Here is a 19,378-nt window from a genome sequence, read left to right on the forward strand (position 1 = left end):
TTGCTTTCATCGCTGTAACTACAAATTAGAACAAAATACTTGTGAGTAAGATTGGAAGGAATGTGGGACATTTGGTTTGAAATAAAATCACCGAAAATGCAAAGTATGATGATGAAATATCTGCATGATGTTTGTTTAATGGGAGATGTGGCTGTTAGACGCCACATGATAAGGATCATCCCGAAATGCCCGGATATAAAATAGCTCCGGTTACCAAATAGCATGCAATTACACAATATGAGGTAATAAGAATGAAAGAATTAGAGTATAAATAAAAATTTGCAAAAAAAAAAAAAAAAGAGATAAGAGAGGAATAACTTGCTATAACTTGATGGGAAATTTGGGGAAAAAAACGATGACAACAATAACAAGCTATGTAACAAAAACGATGTTGGCATGTGGCCAAATTAATAAAATCAGGACGTGAATAAAAACCTAGGAACTATCTTAGAAACTGTCCAGGGGAACTGATGTCCGCCGTGGGAAATGGGAACTAGTTTACCGCCCATTAGTGGTAGTTTCATACAGTGCGCGGGCCGGTGCCCATCCCTAACCTGCGGGGGGGGGGGGGGGCGGGGAAGAGGGGGTCTCTGGATAAGTTTCAGAATAACTTTTACATCTAATATATATATATATTTTAATATACTTAAATATAATGAAAATTGCATGTACCGGATCAAAACAACTCCGGAAGAAAGAGGCATGTTATCTTGCCTGCTTAGGGGCGGTTCTAGCCAGTGCGTGGGCTGCGCCTCAACCTTTGTCTGCAGTTAATATAATAATATCTTATATTATTGTACACAAAACAACATATATAATGCACCTCCGGTATCTCTCTAAAACAAAACTAACAAATAACTTCACCACCCAACCCCCATCTAATAAACTTTAACTTCTGTCTCTTTTTCGTTATTGATTCTCTCTCTCCCTCTGTCTCTCTCTCTCTCTCTCCATCTCCCTCTCTGTAATATAGGGACACAGAGAACTTACGGGCTGGATGATGTATGGAGCTTAGATACCACAGGGCTATGTCACAAGGAAATTGAATAATTCCCCCCCCCCCCCCCCAAAAAAAAAAAAATCAATAAAAACCAATCTAATTTAGCAGTAGAAGAAGAGATGTAGATAATTTAACCTCTCGACTATCATTTTCTTGTCGAGTTGCAAACCCCAGAATAGCTTATTTTCTTTTTGAACATGTATAATAGAATAATTATGGAGATATTGGTAAAAGTAGTAGCTAAATTTTGAGGTCTGATGTACTGTACCACTTCTTACAGTATGTGACACAGTGCCGTCTTAAGACATGGGCACACTGGGCAGTTGCCCAGGGCCTCACGCTTCTAGGGGCATCATTATGTGTGTGGGTTGTGCCGGTAGGGGGCCCCAGTGCATTGCTTTGCCCAGAGCCTACAATGCTGCTTAGACGGCACTGATGTGACCTAGATGCAACAATTCAATAATTACATCTGAAATGGATTACATATATATGTGTAATAGCAGTCAAAAGAATTACTCTTCAACTTACTGTCGAATTTCGACCTCCACAGCCATTTGCACTTTCTTTTCAGGGATATATATTACCACTGATATATTAAGGCTAAACTATATGGCGAAACGCATCCAATTATATTCTATCCAGAATTGATAACCTCCAGAAAAGGGCTTCCCGAAAAGTTCTGAAACTAACTATTATAACTCCCTCGCATGATTTGTTTTCACATTTACAATGGTTACCTATACATAAAACGCCATTTTAATTTTACAGGAATCATATCTCTAATCTAATTGAACTAAGACCATCATATACTTAGCGTCATCTCCGAGCAACAACTAGCAACGATCTCCAGATTCTCTGGTCGAAAACCAACTATTATAATGGTTCTTCACTGTATCAGCGCTAACCTTTTGGAATTCCTTATCTCTGATGATGCGCAATTCAAATTGTTTTTGCTTCTTAAAAAAAAAACAATAATCCCCCCCCAAAAATCTTTCTTGATCGGTTGGAATGGCATAGTAAAGCCTCCCAATATAAAACTTTATCATTGTATCCAGAAATAAAATGTCCATGCTTTTATTCGATGTATGTACATACTAGGCCGATAAATCAGCCCCTCACCCATTACGATATTGATTGGTAGTTTAGCTATAGTCCATCGCATGAACACAAATCATAGGGCTGTGGTTGGCTGGTTGATTGATCAGACTATGTATATACGACTTCGGATATTTAAAATGTGTATACATGTGTATAGTATATTGTTCATTTACGTAGCTGTTGACCAGTATAGTTAAACATATGAATTCATTTTCAATCTGTGAGTACGTGTGCGATTATACTAGAGTGTAAGTGTCTTTTTTAAAATAATAAGTTAAATAAATTAAGGACCACGTGGCAGATGGGTCTTTCGCGGCCAATTACGTTATTCTCGTTAGATTATTATTATTATTATTATTATTATTAAAGACTAGTATCTTCGGTATACTATTATTTTTATTATTATTAAAGCATAATATCAAGTATGATAATCACCTCTCAATCGGTGTAGGAGTTCCGGTGACAAGAACAGACGAATGAAAGAATGGCAGAAATGATTAATCACCATGGAAAATATTCGTCTGTTTAATAGTAAAAGCTTACTGACATTTAATTTGCGACATGAAAACATTATTTGGAGAGAATAACAATGATGACGATGACGACGACGACGATGATGATGATTATGATCACCATCATCATCATCATCATCATCAAACTCTTAATCAATGAGGTCTATAGGGCTTCGGGGATTATGATTGATTCTAAATAAAGTAACTCTTTACTCGAGACTGACACGTAAAGGAAATACCAGATATGCGGTAAGTCGGGATGAACGAAATGTTTTATAGCATATAGTGGTATTTGCAGCATGATCATCAATATGGCATACAGACGCACAAATATCACCCCAAATACCCTAAACTTCTTGAGCTGTTGGAAACATTTGGTTTTATAAAGCCGGTATGAAGTGGAAAGTATAACAAAATGTATTTTCTTGTTTGGCTAAACTACATTTTAAATAAAAGTGTATTTTGAACATTTTTTTTTAAAAAGCAGTCATGCTCAATATCAGCCAGAATGTTAAGTGTGCCTTGCCAGACGAGTTAAAATGTGCCTTGCCAGACGAGTTAAAATCTGCCTTGCCAGACGACCTAAAATGGACCTTGCCATGCGAGTTAAAATGGGCCTTGCCAGACGTGTTAAAATGTGCCTTGCCAGAGTAGTTAAAATGTGCCTTGCCATGCGAGTTAAAAATAATGCATACGAGATGAAGTTTATTCGGGACTAACATACATACATACATACATACATGTATGTATGTATGTAAGCATCCTTTCAAAGATATTACTCAGTATATTACTCAGCATATATTGCAAAGATATGACTCGGAAAGAAGATGCGACGTATGAAGAAAGCGATTCTAGTATAAGCTCGAATACCACAGTAAAAGGCAGGACGCGATAAATGGCATGACGGGATAGTAGGACATCGTAGTATCAATTGTATCAACTTTCACATTGACCTGTAATTTCTAAGTTATGTGAAGGACATTACACATGCACGTTCAGGTGACGAAGCAAATGAAAAATGTGTTCGCTTGTTTACAAATTTCCGTCGCGGTTTCAAGTGATTCGAAGAAGCTCTTTTTACCTAAATTTGGACATTTTTATTTTAAGCTTCAATTTAAATGATAAAGTCGAAGTTTTGTATTTAGTACTGTGCAATATATTGCGAAAAATTGTATCTATACATGGACAGATTATAATTTGGGGTAAGAACAGTTGGTTCAGTTAAAAGGCTTACCTAGATAGAATAATTCCAGCATAAAGGTTTTGTTTAATTTTTTTACAATTATGTCCAAATTAAATTTTGCGCAACTTACAACTGGAATTTTTAAATGCAATGAATATATGGTTCGTAAGTAGCTCGCATGTCAATTACGGATATGAATGTTTACGCCTTTTTTTTTTCAAAGCGTACGTGTAAAAATGTATACAATGTAGCGTAGCTGCAGAACTAGCTACTGGCAAAAGATATTTTAAAATGTAATTTGAATCTGAAAATTCTCTCTCCAAAAAGAAACTTGCGCTGTGCACTTGCACCTATCAAAGAGTTGCAGTGATGTTACGTAAACATATAAGGGAACTTTTTTAAGAAAAAGGTATTACTTAACTTTAGTGAAACAAACGTTGTCATCAACACATGAAAGTTGAAGGTAAAATCCTTCTGAAACCCTTCGGTTTATCTTGCTTATAAACTTAATCATAATTAATATTTTTCCTTGTAAAATGTAAACAAAACCGTAAATGTTAGACCAGCCTGGGTTCAATCTCTATATTTGAAAGCTTCCGATGTATTTGTGTTGTATATTATATAATAGCCTAATTTACCGATAAATGCAATCTTTAAAACATAAACCTGTGTAATCCGTTTTCCGCTATGTTTGTGTGACATTTTCATTGTTCCCAGAGAGTGATTTAGCAGGCGGAGTTTGTGTAATATGGTTGAAGACACGCGCTCCTTCAAAACTCGATACTCAAACTCTGCCAGAATAAATCGCTACCGCTGTTTTGACCCCTGTGTCATGTAAACTTTACTACATCGGGCCTCGCGGTTTTGTACATAAGTATGTTTCTCCATGTTGCATGTTTCCGCCAGCGTTCTAGTCAGTGCAGACATCAAAATACAGGGCAGGCATCCCAGTGTAAGAAAATGCAGCAGACAAGTAAATGAATGAAGACGTTTATTAACACGGACTTTCATTGAAATATTCAGGGTAGTACATACATATAGGTTAACGACTAAATGTTGAATATGTCAGGGAAATATCATATGACTGATTTATTATTATTATTATTATTTAATTTAGTTTATCTACCTCCCTTTTCTTTCTCAGTTTCTGTAAGGCAAGCGCTAATATTGTTAAACAATTTTTCCAAGAATGAAGGAAATATCATTAACCAGCATTACATTCTTTATACTTTCACAGAAAAATTGAACGCAGATTTTTCTTTGCAATTTCAAATTTTTAAAAAATGTATGTTGCCATCCTTTTATAGTCATACGCAGTCGAAGCGACCTTAACTTTGGAAGGTTTTGTTTAAAATTAAATCTAAATGACTATTTTTAATTTAGCGGCCGACCAATTTAAAAAAAAATAATTCTACCCATTATAACCAACATCCAGCATTATGCCTATGCAAAACAGGTAGTCTACCCGTGCATTTTCTCATTTTGACTCCAATCCCGTACCCCTTTTTGTGAGGATGTCCCTTTTCTGTGCACAGTGCCTACGTGGATGACAACCTTTTCTATATGCCTTTCAAGCAATGGCCCAGGAGAAAAATTAATTAATGTAAGGATGTACCCCATATACAATTTTGATTGCATGTATCAATTTGGCTTTTCATGCCCAACAAGCGTGTATTTAGCTGTAAAACCAGGGATCACATTGTTTTCCAAGTTATGACGGAGGAGCAAGGATGAACCCTGTCATACAACTATTATGTCTTAATAGCTTCCTGGTTATGACACGTGTGCTAAGATGTTCCTCCATGCTTGGAGGGCGGGGTAGGTTGGAAATTAAGTTGCCGAGTCAAAGTAAGTTACATGTTTCAGTTTGTCATTCCATGCATATTAAGTGGATATATGGTTATTGGGTGATTTCAGGTTAAGTACCTTGAGTTTAGGAAAGGTGTAATTATTTGTTGTATGTATTTAATACAAGACCTTCTTCAATTGATAGAGAAACATTAGGATTTTCCACATACAAACTGTAAACACAATATTTGTTGGTATCTTCCGTTTACTAAAATACGGTACAGAACTATAATAGTGTGATTATTGGGTCTGTGTGATGTCTGCCGTCAATCTCTCTTGTAATAAAAATGAAATGATGACGTCATTACGACGATGGTAATGGTCAGTTATTTAGTATTCAAATTATACATCTATAGTAGTTTTGTGTAGATGTATGTCAGCGATTGTATTATGCATTATTGTAATGTTTATGTCACGTAAATATACTAGTTATTTTAGTATTTTAATATGAATATACATATATAAAGTTAGTAACTATACGACGACAACCACCACGACCATTTCCATGTTTTGACAGGTAAATTTAAAACAATATAATAACTATAATACATTTAACAGAAATTAATTTTTAAAGTCATACATATAATTAATTAAATTATAATTAATGTATTAATACTTACACATTTCAAATGTACAAGTCATTTCATGTTTTAATATAATTATATATGTTTAATTTTTTGTGTAGATGTGTATTAATGTTTATATCACTTTATTTCCACAGCCAACGAGTTGCCCTACTACAGCTCTATTGTCATCTGCCAAGACAAGATTGTCGTACTTGACGACAAGACGTGTAAAGTCCAGATCCATCAACTCCATGATGGAAAATTACTGGCATCTTCAGATATACTGGAGTCAGCACCACGTGACATGTGTCTGATGGACGCCATGACAATTTGTGTCCTTCATAGAGACGGTCTGTTAAAAATTATGTCCATTAAGTCTCCATACATGTCACGTGACATTAAAACGAACAGGATTATAGATCTACAGGGAGCATTGGATAGATATTATGGTGTTGCTAGATTGAATGACAGTCTTGTTGTCAGTGGTGTCAAACAGGGCACGATGTATTGGTGTGTTGTGTCACTTGTCGACGGACATGTTGAAACAATTCATCAGATTTCTGAAGGGGACGGATGGAGTAGAGTGACAACAAAAGACAACATTATTTATGTATTGTGTCAGGCTAGTGTTAAATCCTCTATTACTGGTGTATATGGATTCGACATTTTGAATCCCAGTCAATGTAAATATACATACAAACATGAACGTCTACAAAGGCCGACATCAATCGTTGTAAATGAAGACGGGGATATTTTCGTATGTACTGGATTCCTTGATTACTTTATTCATCAACTTACAGCTTCATGTCAACTTGTTGCCATTTTCACACAGGGGATTCCACGGAATCTCTATGCCATATTCTGGGACAATGGACATCTGTATGCCACATGTATTGGGAGTAGTGACATTACTGTATTCCGTCAGGAGTATCGAGGTAATTCATATTTCTTACATTTTACTGACATTAAATACTTTTAAGGACGTCATAAATAAAATTACAAACTTCATGTATTGACAGTTCTCAAAGATTTCATTTAAAGGTAGAAAATAAAATGTCAACACGTGTTTCCTCACGCCTAGTTGTCATGCTAAAATGAAGTTATATATAAATAAAAAAGTATTCTGTTGTTGTAAAATTTGTATTATGTTCACTTTAACATTGTTAACTAGTTTAAATGTATTTGTACTATTTATTTATAATATATTCATTTACATGTAAATACAAATAACAATTCTTAAAAGCACAATTTATGAACAACTGAAATACGAAGACATTTTGTACCGAGTTTATCCACCAGAAATCGCTTTCATTCCAAGCGCGTGCCATTCAGTCTGGTTTAATCTGGATTACAAAGATGGCTGTTGGATATCTTTATTCGTGTTGTACACAGTATTTCTTGACATGATTATAGATCGTATACCAAACAATATTTATTTTTTACCCATGTCTACAAATGTTCCCTTGCTTAAACAATTAATTTTTATTGATTTATAGCACAATATAACAGTAAAAAATAAATAAATAAATAAATAAATAAATAACGTCGATCAGGGGTATATTATCGGTTAAATAAAATGATTTTGAAACCAAAGGAAAGATATATAATCAGACAGATGCTTCAACAACATCACGTTTTCAGGAAAAACTAACAATATTTGCAATACACAGACCTTTATATAATTCCAGATACACGTTATTTTTCTTACTAGTACGACCTAATATTTACGTGGACCAGTGCATGTTTTGCCAGACAGTTGGGATAATGTTTTGTCGTTTTAGATAAATAATTCCTTTTATATCCGTAACAGTAGGAATTCTGTACATTTTACTAACAAATGGTGTTAGAAATTATAGGAATACACACAAGACAACCCTCTAGAGCCCAATGATGTCCAGGACTGATAGTTTTTTGTTCCCGTCCCCCGTTTTAATTTATTGAAATCTATAGTTGGGTATACTGTATAGGGAAATCATCCATGAATTTTGAACTTTTTCATCTTATTACATTTTTTATAAAATAATCTGTTTCTGTCGCATCGGAAATTGTGAAGTAATAGTTGATACTTTACACATGTTACATTACTTAAGAAAATTTTAAGCTTCTAGTTTTTTAAAAAGTGCAATATATGTTTCTAAGGTAATTCAGCTCTATGATGCAAACAATGAGTGTTTAATTTTCAAAAAGAACAAGTATAAATGTTATCAAGCTAGATGCAAGCTATTTTTTAAACCCCCTTACAGAAGTACCAAATAATTTTGCAGTGGGGCAGTAAAAAAAAAAAAAAAAAAAAAAAAAAATTCTGACGAAAAGGAGAGAAGGAAGGAAGGAAGAAACATAATGTTTACCCCACCTACTTTTTATAGATTTTATTTACTGACTTAAGTTTGAAAAGGTGGTGAATAAATTTGTGAAAATAAAACAAACCTAGTTAAATGAAATAAGTCTGATTTTTATGTTAGTCTGTTGATTTTGTGAACTATTTGGATTGAGCCCAGTGATCTCAAGGTCTTCTTGAGTACGACACTCAAGCTATTTCAAGAAACACACACACACACACACACACATTTTATTAGGTCAAATATTAAGTCATGTTATTAAGGAAAATCGTCTATGTATAAAATACGCACTGGATAACCGTGTTGGAGCCAACTGACGTCAGTCAGGTTAATATTTTAAATTGATACATCAAATTAGCAATTTGTGTGAATTTTTCTATGACGTTTGGCTATTGCTCTTTTTGTATATATTTATTTAATTAAATCATTAGCGTGGTATATAGGGATATATAGAGAAGAGTAAGTTTTGTACTTTCCCTCCAACCAGAGAACTATCATATAATTTTTGAGTGGGGTGACAAAACAAAGGTTATGAAGGAAAAAGAAGAAAGAAAGGAATATCCACCCCACCCATTTATACAGATTTTATTCACTTATTTATTAAGTTTGAAAATCTGAGGAATAAGTTTATGAAAATAAAACAAACATAATTAAATGAAATATTGTAAAATTCAGGATGTCTGCTGTTAAGTTGATTTGTATTGCCTGTAATTGTGGTTGAGCCCAGTTGCCTCAAATCTTGTTGAGTAAGACATTCAAGCTATTGCATGACACCCCTACCCCACACACATGGTGATTGTGAGATGCTACAAATACTTTTGGTCATAAGAGTCCCTACCCCTCTTGAGAAAATCAATTTTTTTCCAGATTTTATTCTAATCTTGTTTAGTACAGATTTTAATAAATACCTCATTCAAAATTCAGTATCTTGGTTGTATTGCTAATAAGCTGGGACAGTTATTCCTTTGCTCTATGAAGTCACAAAGCTTTAGAAGTACTAATGAAAGATAAAATAAAATAACCCATCATTGAGGAGACATCAATATTGATTGGACAGGGAAATATAAGTACTTCATACATGCATGTCTTATAGTTTACCGCACTGTGTATTGGTAGGTCACATCCAATATGACACATATCAGAATACAGACTGTATGAAGTGTCATATGAATTGTTGATACAGATTGAATAATATTCAGGCAGTGTTACTTTTAAATCAGGGTCTATTATACAGTAGAATTGTAAAATTAGGGGGAGAGGTGAATTCCCTCACTATTTAAAAGTAGAGGAGACATTTTATAAATATCACAGGTTGTAAATGAAGGCATAAAGGTGAAGCTGGAAAATAATGTCCTTGTATTTCATTTTGTCAATTGTTTGTGTGAATTTTGTTACTACAGTCTACTGGTATATTTACAGACCACAAGATGTTATAGAGTGGCCCATTTTTCGTCATCTGATTCTCTTCTTAAACTTCATAGAGAATTACCATGAAAATTTACTGACACATGCATGCCTAAATATAGTCGATCTTAAATGAAAATATTGCCATTTGGATATTCAACATTGCTACCACAATGGCCTTCTTGAAATTCTCAATGGATGATCATATAAGTATGGGATTTTCACTGAAACACATGGAATGCGAATTTGGTTGGAAATAAAATATAATGGCATCCAATAATCATGTAGCCATTTTGGTGACCACCATCTAAATCTTTTTCAACCTAGTTACAAGTGTAATTTTTGTACTCTCCCCTCCCCAAACAAGAAAGCCATGGTATAATTTTCCAGTGGGGTGGTGAAATAGGTTGCAAGGGAATAGGAAGAAAGAAATGAATATCTACCCCTTTCAATAAATTTTACTTATTGACTTAAATTTGAAAACGTGAGGATTAATTTGATGAAAATAAAACAAACATAATTAAATTAAATATTGTAAGATTAAGTCCGACTGCTGTTAATTTGGATTTTATTACATGTAATCGGGGTTGAGCCCAGTAGTCTTAAATCTTATTGTACAAGACATTCAAACGATTTAAAGGCACCCCCACCCCACCCGTCCCCATGGTCATTCTGAGATGTTTTCAATACTTAGCAGGTTGAACAAGACATAACAGTCTTATCTTGAATTTCCTAAAATACTTTTGGCTAGTAGAACCCCTGCCGTCTTATGAAAATTGAATTGTTCCTAGACATATATTACTGTAAACTTTAGTTTGTACAGATTTTAATAAATACCTCATTCACATTCATTGTTTTGCTGTATCGCTAATTAGCTGGGACAAGTTTTCTTTTCCTTTAGGAAGTCATATAGCTTCAGAAGTCCTAGTGAGCGATGAACGAAGACATCCTGTCATCGAGGAGACAGCCATACAGAAAGGACAGGGAAATGTAAGTACTTCTTATATGTGTTTCATATAGTTTACCACACTGTACTAGTAATTCGTTTCCAGTATTACTCTATCACAATACAGAAGTGTCATATGCCTTGATGATACGCCTTTGAATACTATTTAGGCATTTTTTCTTTTAAATCAGGGTCTATTATACAGTAGAACTGAAAAGTTAGGGGGAGAGGTAATTTCCCTCACTATTTGAAAGTCAGGCAATATTTGATAAAAATAACACTGGTTGTAAATGAAGAGAAAGATGGAGCTGGAAAAAATGACCTTACTTGAATTTCATTTGGTGAATTTTTTGGTGATATTTTATATAGCAGTCTCCTGTCATATTTATAGACATTACGATTCTATGGGCTATCCCTTTTTCCATCATTCGATGCTATTCCTAAACTTCATAGAGAATTGCCATGAAAATTTACTGACACGTTCATGCCAAGATGTAGTTGATCTTAATGATAGGAATCGGACAGAACTTTACAATTGATAATCAGTTCCACTTAACCAGCTGGTAATCGATTATAATTGGTTACTAACAGCAAATTAAAATGTTTGTTTGTTATACAGTTATACCTCTGATCAAGAGTTCCAGATGTTACTAAATGTACAGGAGTAATCTCCTTTAATGACATGTATACTTTAACCTGTTAATAATACTACATTTTTCTATTTTGTTTTTAGTTTTGTTCTATAACTTTGTCAAATAAATGCAACTTGTTATGGCTGATCAATCATATGTAACTTAAATAATGTAGCAATCCCCCCAAATCCTTTCATTCATATGTGATGTGTCTATAACTTAAAGTATAGAAGGGCATGGTTTTCCTATTTGTCGTTGTTTACAAATGCTACAAATGATTCTACATTTAAACTGAAAACAATCTTCAAAAAGTGTTTAAATTAACTCAACAATTTACCATCTTGATCATATAATCATGTCATTATGTTCCTAAGCATGAAATTTTGCACCTGTGGAATATGCCATGGTTTTATATTTATATTTCTAGAGGGAATTAATAATTCAGATCAACTTTACTGGCTGGGAGTTTTACTAGAATTTGTGCTTTGTATACAACTTAAATGAAGTAGTCTTCCTTCACACAATCGATTAGAGTGTATATCAGTTGATTATCTTATTAGTTTGCTCAAGCAACTGGTGTTCGGTTATAACCGATAATCGGAACAACACTAGTAAATCGTAAATAAAAGCATTGCGACTTGGATATCCAATGTTGCCACCACAATTGTCACCTGGAAATTCGGAATGGATGATCATGTCACCATGATATTTTCACTAAAACACTTGCAATGTCAATTTGGTCGGAGATCAAAATGGCATCCGATAAACATGTTGCCATTTTGGCGGTCACCATCTAAATCTTGTTGGTACTCCTTCTAAACTGAAAGTTATATCAAATACTTGTTGTTTCCTCTGATGTTTCCCCACATCTTAGGTTATGATTAATATGTGTTTGTGTATGGGTCAGAATGCATTGTACATTGAAAACTTGGAATTCACATAAACCACATTAGGGTAGCTGCTTACTAATAAGCCTGACAAATGAAATGGCCTTACATTCTTCTTCAGTGGTAAAAATCAATTGGAAGTTAATTCATCTTCTCAAAAATTACAAATAAAACTCGTGTTGACAAAATTTGACCTAGTAATCTCTAGTTTTCTTTGTTGGTCAATTGAATCTAGTGGCCTATACATCTATGAAATCAGAGGTCCAATTTACATGCAATAGCAACAGAAGTCTCCTTCCCAATGGTGTGGTCCAACACGTCAAAAATATTACATAAAAGTCATGTTTGTGAAAAACAAAACACATGAGTTTCAATATTTATCCCAAGAACAACCACAAACCTGCTGCTGTCACAGCAAGGAAGGAAAACAATGTATACTGTAGAGATGGTTTTGTTTGCAACAGATTCATGTTTTAATCATTTCATTTATCCAAAACAAAAACCATGCTAATTATATGCAATTTACGACATGCTTGCTTTATGCTTTCTTATGCACCTTTTGGCTTTTAATCACCCTCTGTTTCACGCTAACCTGGTTTGTAACAGAACTGCATAGTGAGTGGTATCTGTTCCATGTTCCATATAAGCCATTGGCCAGGAAACCTACTACAGGACCTGTGGGTTCAGGTTAGAGGAAGACATAATTGGTTTGGTTTGTGGGTTTTAATACCATTTTTCAGTAATGATAGTATATACGTCCTGACCAGTATATTTGGAGGAGGAATAACATAGAACGCTACCAACAAGCTTGTTCGCACCCTAAATTGACTGAGACAAAACCAATTCATGAAGAGGTGAAATGTGTGAGTGATCTCTAAAGGTGAGAGCATTAGACCACTCAGCGACCCATGGCTCCAGGAAAGGGGTACAATGTGGAACAGATTATGTGGCTAAATGGGGCCCCAAGAGGCAGAGTGGTCTACAGCGCTCACCATTAACTCTGTCTGCGTCTGGTAGAGTCTTGGGCTCGCCCGATGTGGGTACATGAGAAAGCTTGCCAGCAGCTTCATGGGTATATTAATGTTTCTCCATTGGACAATTGCTGAATTTGATAACTAATCAGATCCTTTAAAACCTGGACTGTTACTTGGACAATGGAGTCACTTCTGATTAGTTTAAACATTGTCATGTGCTCGATGCCCTTAATTCGCAGACGGTTTTCGAGGTTTTATCTGTTGTGGGATTTATATCATATATGTTCTGGTTTGTTGGGCATTCACATTTGAAATGAGATGGATCAACACAAATAAAACGAACCTTATGGCATGATTGGTAACTCTGCCTTTCACCATGTGACCCATCTGGGTAACTTTGTTTACTTTGTGACAATTATCAAACTTGCCTTATGTTGGTTTCTATGAACTTGGCTGAGAACTCTGTATTAAATTATCAGTATGTTTCTTTATCTCTTATTGTATAACTTCCCTCAGCTTATCCAAATCAACCAAATCTGTCTTTGAACTTTCTTCTCAGTGTTGCCTTTGTCAACTCTTGCAGATTCTTGCATGTTTTTATTAAAGAATGTATTCTTGTTCTTCCCTGCTGCCCTTGCAACTATTTTCTCAGTAGATTGATTTTCATCTTCAGTCTAGAGACTACCATCTTCATCAGTGTCTGAACACCTGTATTGTTTGATTGCTCGTGTTTCACTCTTCTTGTTTCTATTCTTACATGTTTCTTGAAGGTTTACTATTTGAAAGATGGCATCATCTGTCTTTCGGTTCTTTATATATGGTACTCAAAGTGAAAGGGAGCTTTAATATATATCATCCTGTCAAGGAAACTTCTCAGTAAATCTTGTCTGGTCTGTTCATAACTCTTGACATTCACCTTGTCATATATCCTTTTCAATTCAGCGGCATACTCTACAGCAGTCTCATATTTCTGATCTCTGTGACTAACAGGGTGCCATGTGTTTTTGCAATTTCAATAATCCTATTTTGACGTTAATTCTTTGTGTAATGCTTAATAATTTGCATGTAGTCTGTGAGACAATTGTCCATACACAAATTCACATGCAGCAGCTTGTAAGCTTGGAAGCAATTCATTTAATTTTTCATCTGATGTCAACCTCTGACAATTGGCAACTTCATGAAATCGGGTTTGTGCTTTCCCTCGCTTTTCAACCTTTTAATGCTGCTGTGATTATTTTCACTAGATGTGTAGATCGATTCACTATCACTTTCTGATGACAGACTTCCCACCTGAATATTCCTTTGGACAGGTCTTGACATTTTTGTGCTTATCTGTGGATTGACTTGCCTCCCTTGGTGTAAAGAAATTATTCTCATCACCTTGTCCAAAATTATCAATAGGTATGTGATAATGATATGTAGTCTTTTGTACTTTGAATTTTCCCCTCATCAGCATTAATTCTCTACAAAGCTGCTTGCAGCTCATTTGCAACACCAATTAAAGTGTTTTCTACTTCTTTTCCATTGCTTTTATAGCTCTGGCTAAGTAAGTCCAAATTCTGGAAAGCAGTGTCCGTAGACTATTTCTCACGAAAGTCTCAACATTGTTTGCATCTCTAACCCTAAGTATAACACCAGTATCACTAATAATCCAATATAATGTTGCTCTTGGATTTCATAGACTGCTATGATGACCCAACACACATTCCCCAGCAGGCATCACAGTGTCCATTATAGCTGTAGCTTAGAAAGTAGGATTGTTACCAACGTCAACTGTACTTTGAGCAAAATGGTTGTCTCTGCAACTTCTTGCATCCACCATAATTTTACTCATGCCATTGATCATCCAGTTCACTCTTTCAGAACTTGTTTCACATGGCCTATTTCCTTGATGGGTACGGGAGGTTGTCTGCATCATCTTCTCGGAAATCTCTTTCAGTGACTCAGTTTCTAAAATTACTTTTAAAATATTTCCTTATATAAAACCCATGAATGTTTTGTTCTCATATCCTGCCATAGGTACACTTTTATTCTAACGCTAACTCTTGGAGACGTAAATTCATATCCCAGGATTTGAATCAAAGTGGCAATTCCCGCCTGTAACGGATTAGAGAAATCATTTACATGTAGTGAATTTACTTGTTACTTCCCTTTCCCCTTATCTGAAATAGACTATAATTAAATCAGTTTGATTTAGTACAAGCTTAAATGCTAGTAAATTTAATATATTTACCTGTAATTGTGCGTTCTGACCTAAAATGGGGATGCTTCCTTAAGATAAATATCAGACCGATCCTCCCAATTCCGCCAAGCTTCTAGCTTATATACCCTACAAAATCCCGTAAGGCATAAGGAATTTGCGGAATTTATTCAGAATTCTGTGGAAAAACCACCGCGAAAAATATTACCTATACTACAGACTTTAAGAAAAAAAGAATATTTAATGAAGAACAACGTAATTTTTACATTAACTTAATACATATTCATTAAATAATAATTACCGCACATGGAGCACAATTTCTTTGCGGAGAAATAGAAAACGAAAGCATTCTACAAAACCTTTTTGAAAGCACGAATAAAAAACGAGTGATGACCCGGAAGTCAACCCAAGCGAAATCACTGCATTGGACTAAGGTCAAACATCGCATTAGACTAATGAACAGCTAGGAAAATAATTACCAACAGTAGGCTCAAAACAATAAACAAAACCAGAATTATATAATAGATACATGCATTTATAACACTAGAGTTGGATGCATTCACTGCCAACGAATATTTTTGTCTCATTGTTCTTAAAAACGGGCTCATCACATGGCAACCCCCGACACCGCCCCGTAACACTGTTGTCAACATCCTAAATGCTGGCTATATTGTTACACTATAATTGTTATTTAGGTCTAGAATCGTGTAATTGCTGAACTACAGGTCAGTTACAAAAGCAAAATTAAATGTTTTTTTTTTTTTTTTTTTTTAAATCCAAACAAATATAAATTGAGAAAAGAATACATATTTATTTTAACTGCCAGGCATTAGACTAATAATATAGGAATTAACATAGAATAAATAATAAAGCTAAGTTTCCAATAAGAAAACTGGAAATGATTTTACTTGGTGTACTTTGGGATTCAGAATTGGTTTCAATTACAAATAATTTAATTGTAATTGAACATCACCAATATGGTGCAATTGTAATTGAACGATCATAACTTTGAATAATTGAAATTGTAATTGTGACTGACATCTGCAAGCACATCCTAATTACTATTTGACAAAAGTAATTGAACCCATGTTTAATCTGTACAGACATCTACGACAGTGCTACTGTTAATAAGAGGACCCCGCTGAACACACAAAACTATTGTTTGAACAGCTCAAAAATATATACTTATAACTGCTGGTTTGGGCATGTTAAGTCATCACACGAGTTTATTATTGGTATATTTCAGGGTGCAAGTACAGTAAGAGTTTATTTTAACCCGATACAGATGCAACTTCACGGTGCTGTTCTAGTCCACATGACATGTGTACCACAAGACATTTTGCAGTGTCAAGCAAATATTGCATTTTTGTTAGCTAAGTTGCTAGTGTACAAGGACGTTATGATACTTAATCAGATCATCCTTTCTGGGACGTTTGCACAATGTTGTAGCCAATAAAACATGTACAAAATTGTATTTAGGCATGTTTTAGTAATTTAGCCAAGTCTGTGTAATGACTGAAATCTTGTATCCAAGAAATATAGTCAAGGATTAATGGAATGAAACATTGTTTGAAGTCACTGAAACAAACATAGAACTTCAAAGCCGAGTTAAAAGCATTGTAATTTGTACTGTAAATGCCTAAAGGCATTGCATCCATGTACACAATACCACCATTTTGAAATTGTATTTCTACTCTTCATGAATGGGTGGAAATTATTAACTTGGGATTTTCACTTGAAGACTTCTTATGATATATGTTTGGTTCTAAATGAAAGTGAAACATAGGAGACCTCCAATATGGCTCCCAGACAGCCATCTTGAAAATCTTTATATTCCTTAATTGTGACTGCTGCGGTGGCCTAGTTATTAGAGCATCCGTCTTGGTTGCGGGAGGTCGTGGGTTCGACCCCTGGACAATTCATACCAATGACTTACAAAAATGGTACTAACAGCTGCCACGCTTGGTGCTGAGCTTTAAGAGATTAGTGTCAGGACTGGTTGGCCTGGTGTCAGGATAACGTGACTGGGTGGAACATGATGCTACATGTCTGCGGCATGATGCCCCAGTGCTAGACATACTATAAACTGCCAGACTGTAAACATCATAGCAATATGACTGACAGATTGTTAAAGCTACGTTAAAAATCCAAATCACACACACTCCTTAAATTGAAAGCAACATTGACATGGGTTTGCACTAAAATATGTCTTATGGTATTTAGTTTTTTTCTAAATAAAACTGATTCCAATTTTAAATCCAGTATGGTTGCCAAATGATATTACCTTGGTTTCGTATAAATTACTTATGGTCATTAAAGCAGCAGTCCTTTGAATGACACTGATTTTGCATCTGAATGGCAATGTGAAACAAAACCCCAGTGTTGCTTCCAGTATAGTCTGTTTTTGTATTATAACCTATCTGATCTTGAAAATTATACAGGATTTTCAGACTTTCCGGAACTTCACGATGATTCTAACTTTCCGGAACTTCACGATGATTCTAACAATAGGTATCTTCTCAGTGATTTTGTCATGAAGATATTCAAAGAAGTATTTTGTTTGGAATTTACAAATTCAGTCATAAAGACAGAAATATAATTCCAAACTAATAATAATTGTTACGAGTCTATGCTCTTAAAATAAGTAATATAAAAGAGTGAAAGCAACAACCTTTGTATAATTTAACAAATAGTTTATTTCCCTAGAATGCAAAGTGAAAAACGAGAAGAATGAAAATACAAGTCCTAGTAATAAAACTTCTGAATGAAATAGAGTTCAGATCCCGATGAGATCAAAATTGGATGGCAATTATATATGTTATGGTCAACAAATTGCTGATATGTCAATAATCTCTTGCTGAATCACATACATATTACTCCACGTTTGAATTCAGTATACATTCCAGTGAACGTATTTATTCAAGAACTTTTTCAGACCACTTTTGTCTTTCTGAAGTTCAAGCTTTCTTAACTCTAATTCCATTTGTATATTAATTGCAATTCTTTTATGTTTATGTTATAATCTGATACATACTTGCTGATCGAAACCAAAGCACATTTATCCAAATCATTCTTTTCCACCAAATATTGAACCAAAATATTTTTTCTTGCTTCATTAAAGAACCTTTTGCCTCAGAAAGATTATATTCTCTATCAAGTTGAATCAATTCATCTTTTTTCAAATAGTTTAACTACTGCTGAGTGGGATTTGAAATAAAGATCTCAAATTTTGATGACATTTGGAAAAAGTGTGCTGAATTCACTATAGATTTCTAAAATGTGAAATAATACTTGGGATTTAAAATAAATTCAAAAGCATTGGGAATTTAACTTTTAAAAACAAACTTTTCAGAAAAACCTTTTAGTAAAATTTGTATCCCAAGGACGATAACCCAATTCTCTGTTACGAGTCTATGCCCTTAAAATAAGTAACACAAAAGAGTGAAAACAATACGCTTTGTAAAATTTAACAATTAATTTATTTTCCTAGAAAATAAAATGAAAGCGAGAAAAAAGAAATTACGATATTGCAAATTAAATCCGAAAATAAACCAAGAATTAAAAACACAAGTCCCAGTAATAAAAGTCCTGAATGAAACTAAGTTCAATTCCCAATGAGATCAAAATTGGATGGTGATGTTGTCTCTTATAGTCAGCAAACTGATGTGTCAACAGACTCTTGCTGAATCACATAAATATTATTCCACGTTTGAATTCAGCATAAATTCCAGTGAACGTCTTTATCCCAGAGTTGTATCACTCGAATTCAATAATTTGAAGAAAATAAAA

General features: G+C 34.4%; 1 protein-coding gene across 2 annotated transcripts in view; it reads left to right on the forward strand.

The window, feature by feature from the left end:
- The window catches only part of LOC149789689 (uncharacterized), a 140,671-nt gene that overhangs the window by 21,852 nt on the left and 99,441 nt on the right, over window positions 1–19,378 (forward strand). For both annotated transcript variants that reach the window (XM_089971705.1, XM_089971704.1), the window contains 2 exons: window positions 6,363–7,142; window positions 10,852–10,940. In XM_089971705.1, coding sequence (XP_089827831.1) covers window positions 6,363–7,142; window positions 10,852–10,940 — 869 coding nt within the window. The remainder of the gene's footprint in view (window positions 1–6,362; window positions 7,143–10,851; window positions 10,941–19,378) is intronic.

The sequence above is a fragment of the Sinohyriopsis cumingii genome, chromosome 10 (genome assembly GCF_028554795.1).
Source record: "Sinohyriopsis cumingii isolate HCF-2022 chromosome 10, ASM2855479v2, whole genome shotgun sequence".
NCBI classification, from domain to species: Eukaryota; Metazoa; Mollusca; class Bivalvia; order Unionida; family Unionidae; genus Sinohyriopsis; species Sinohyriopsis cumingii.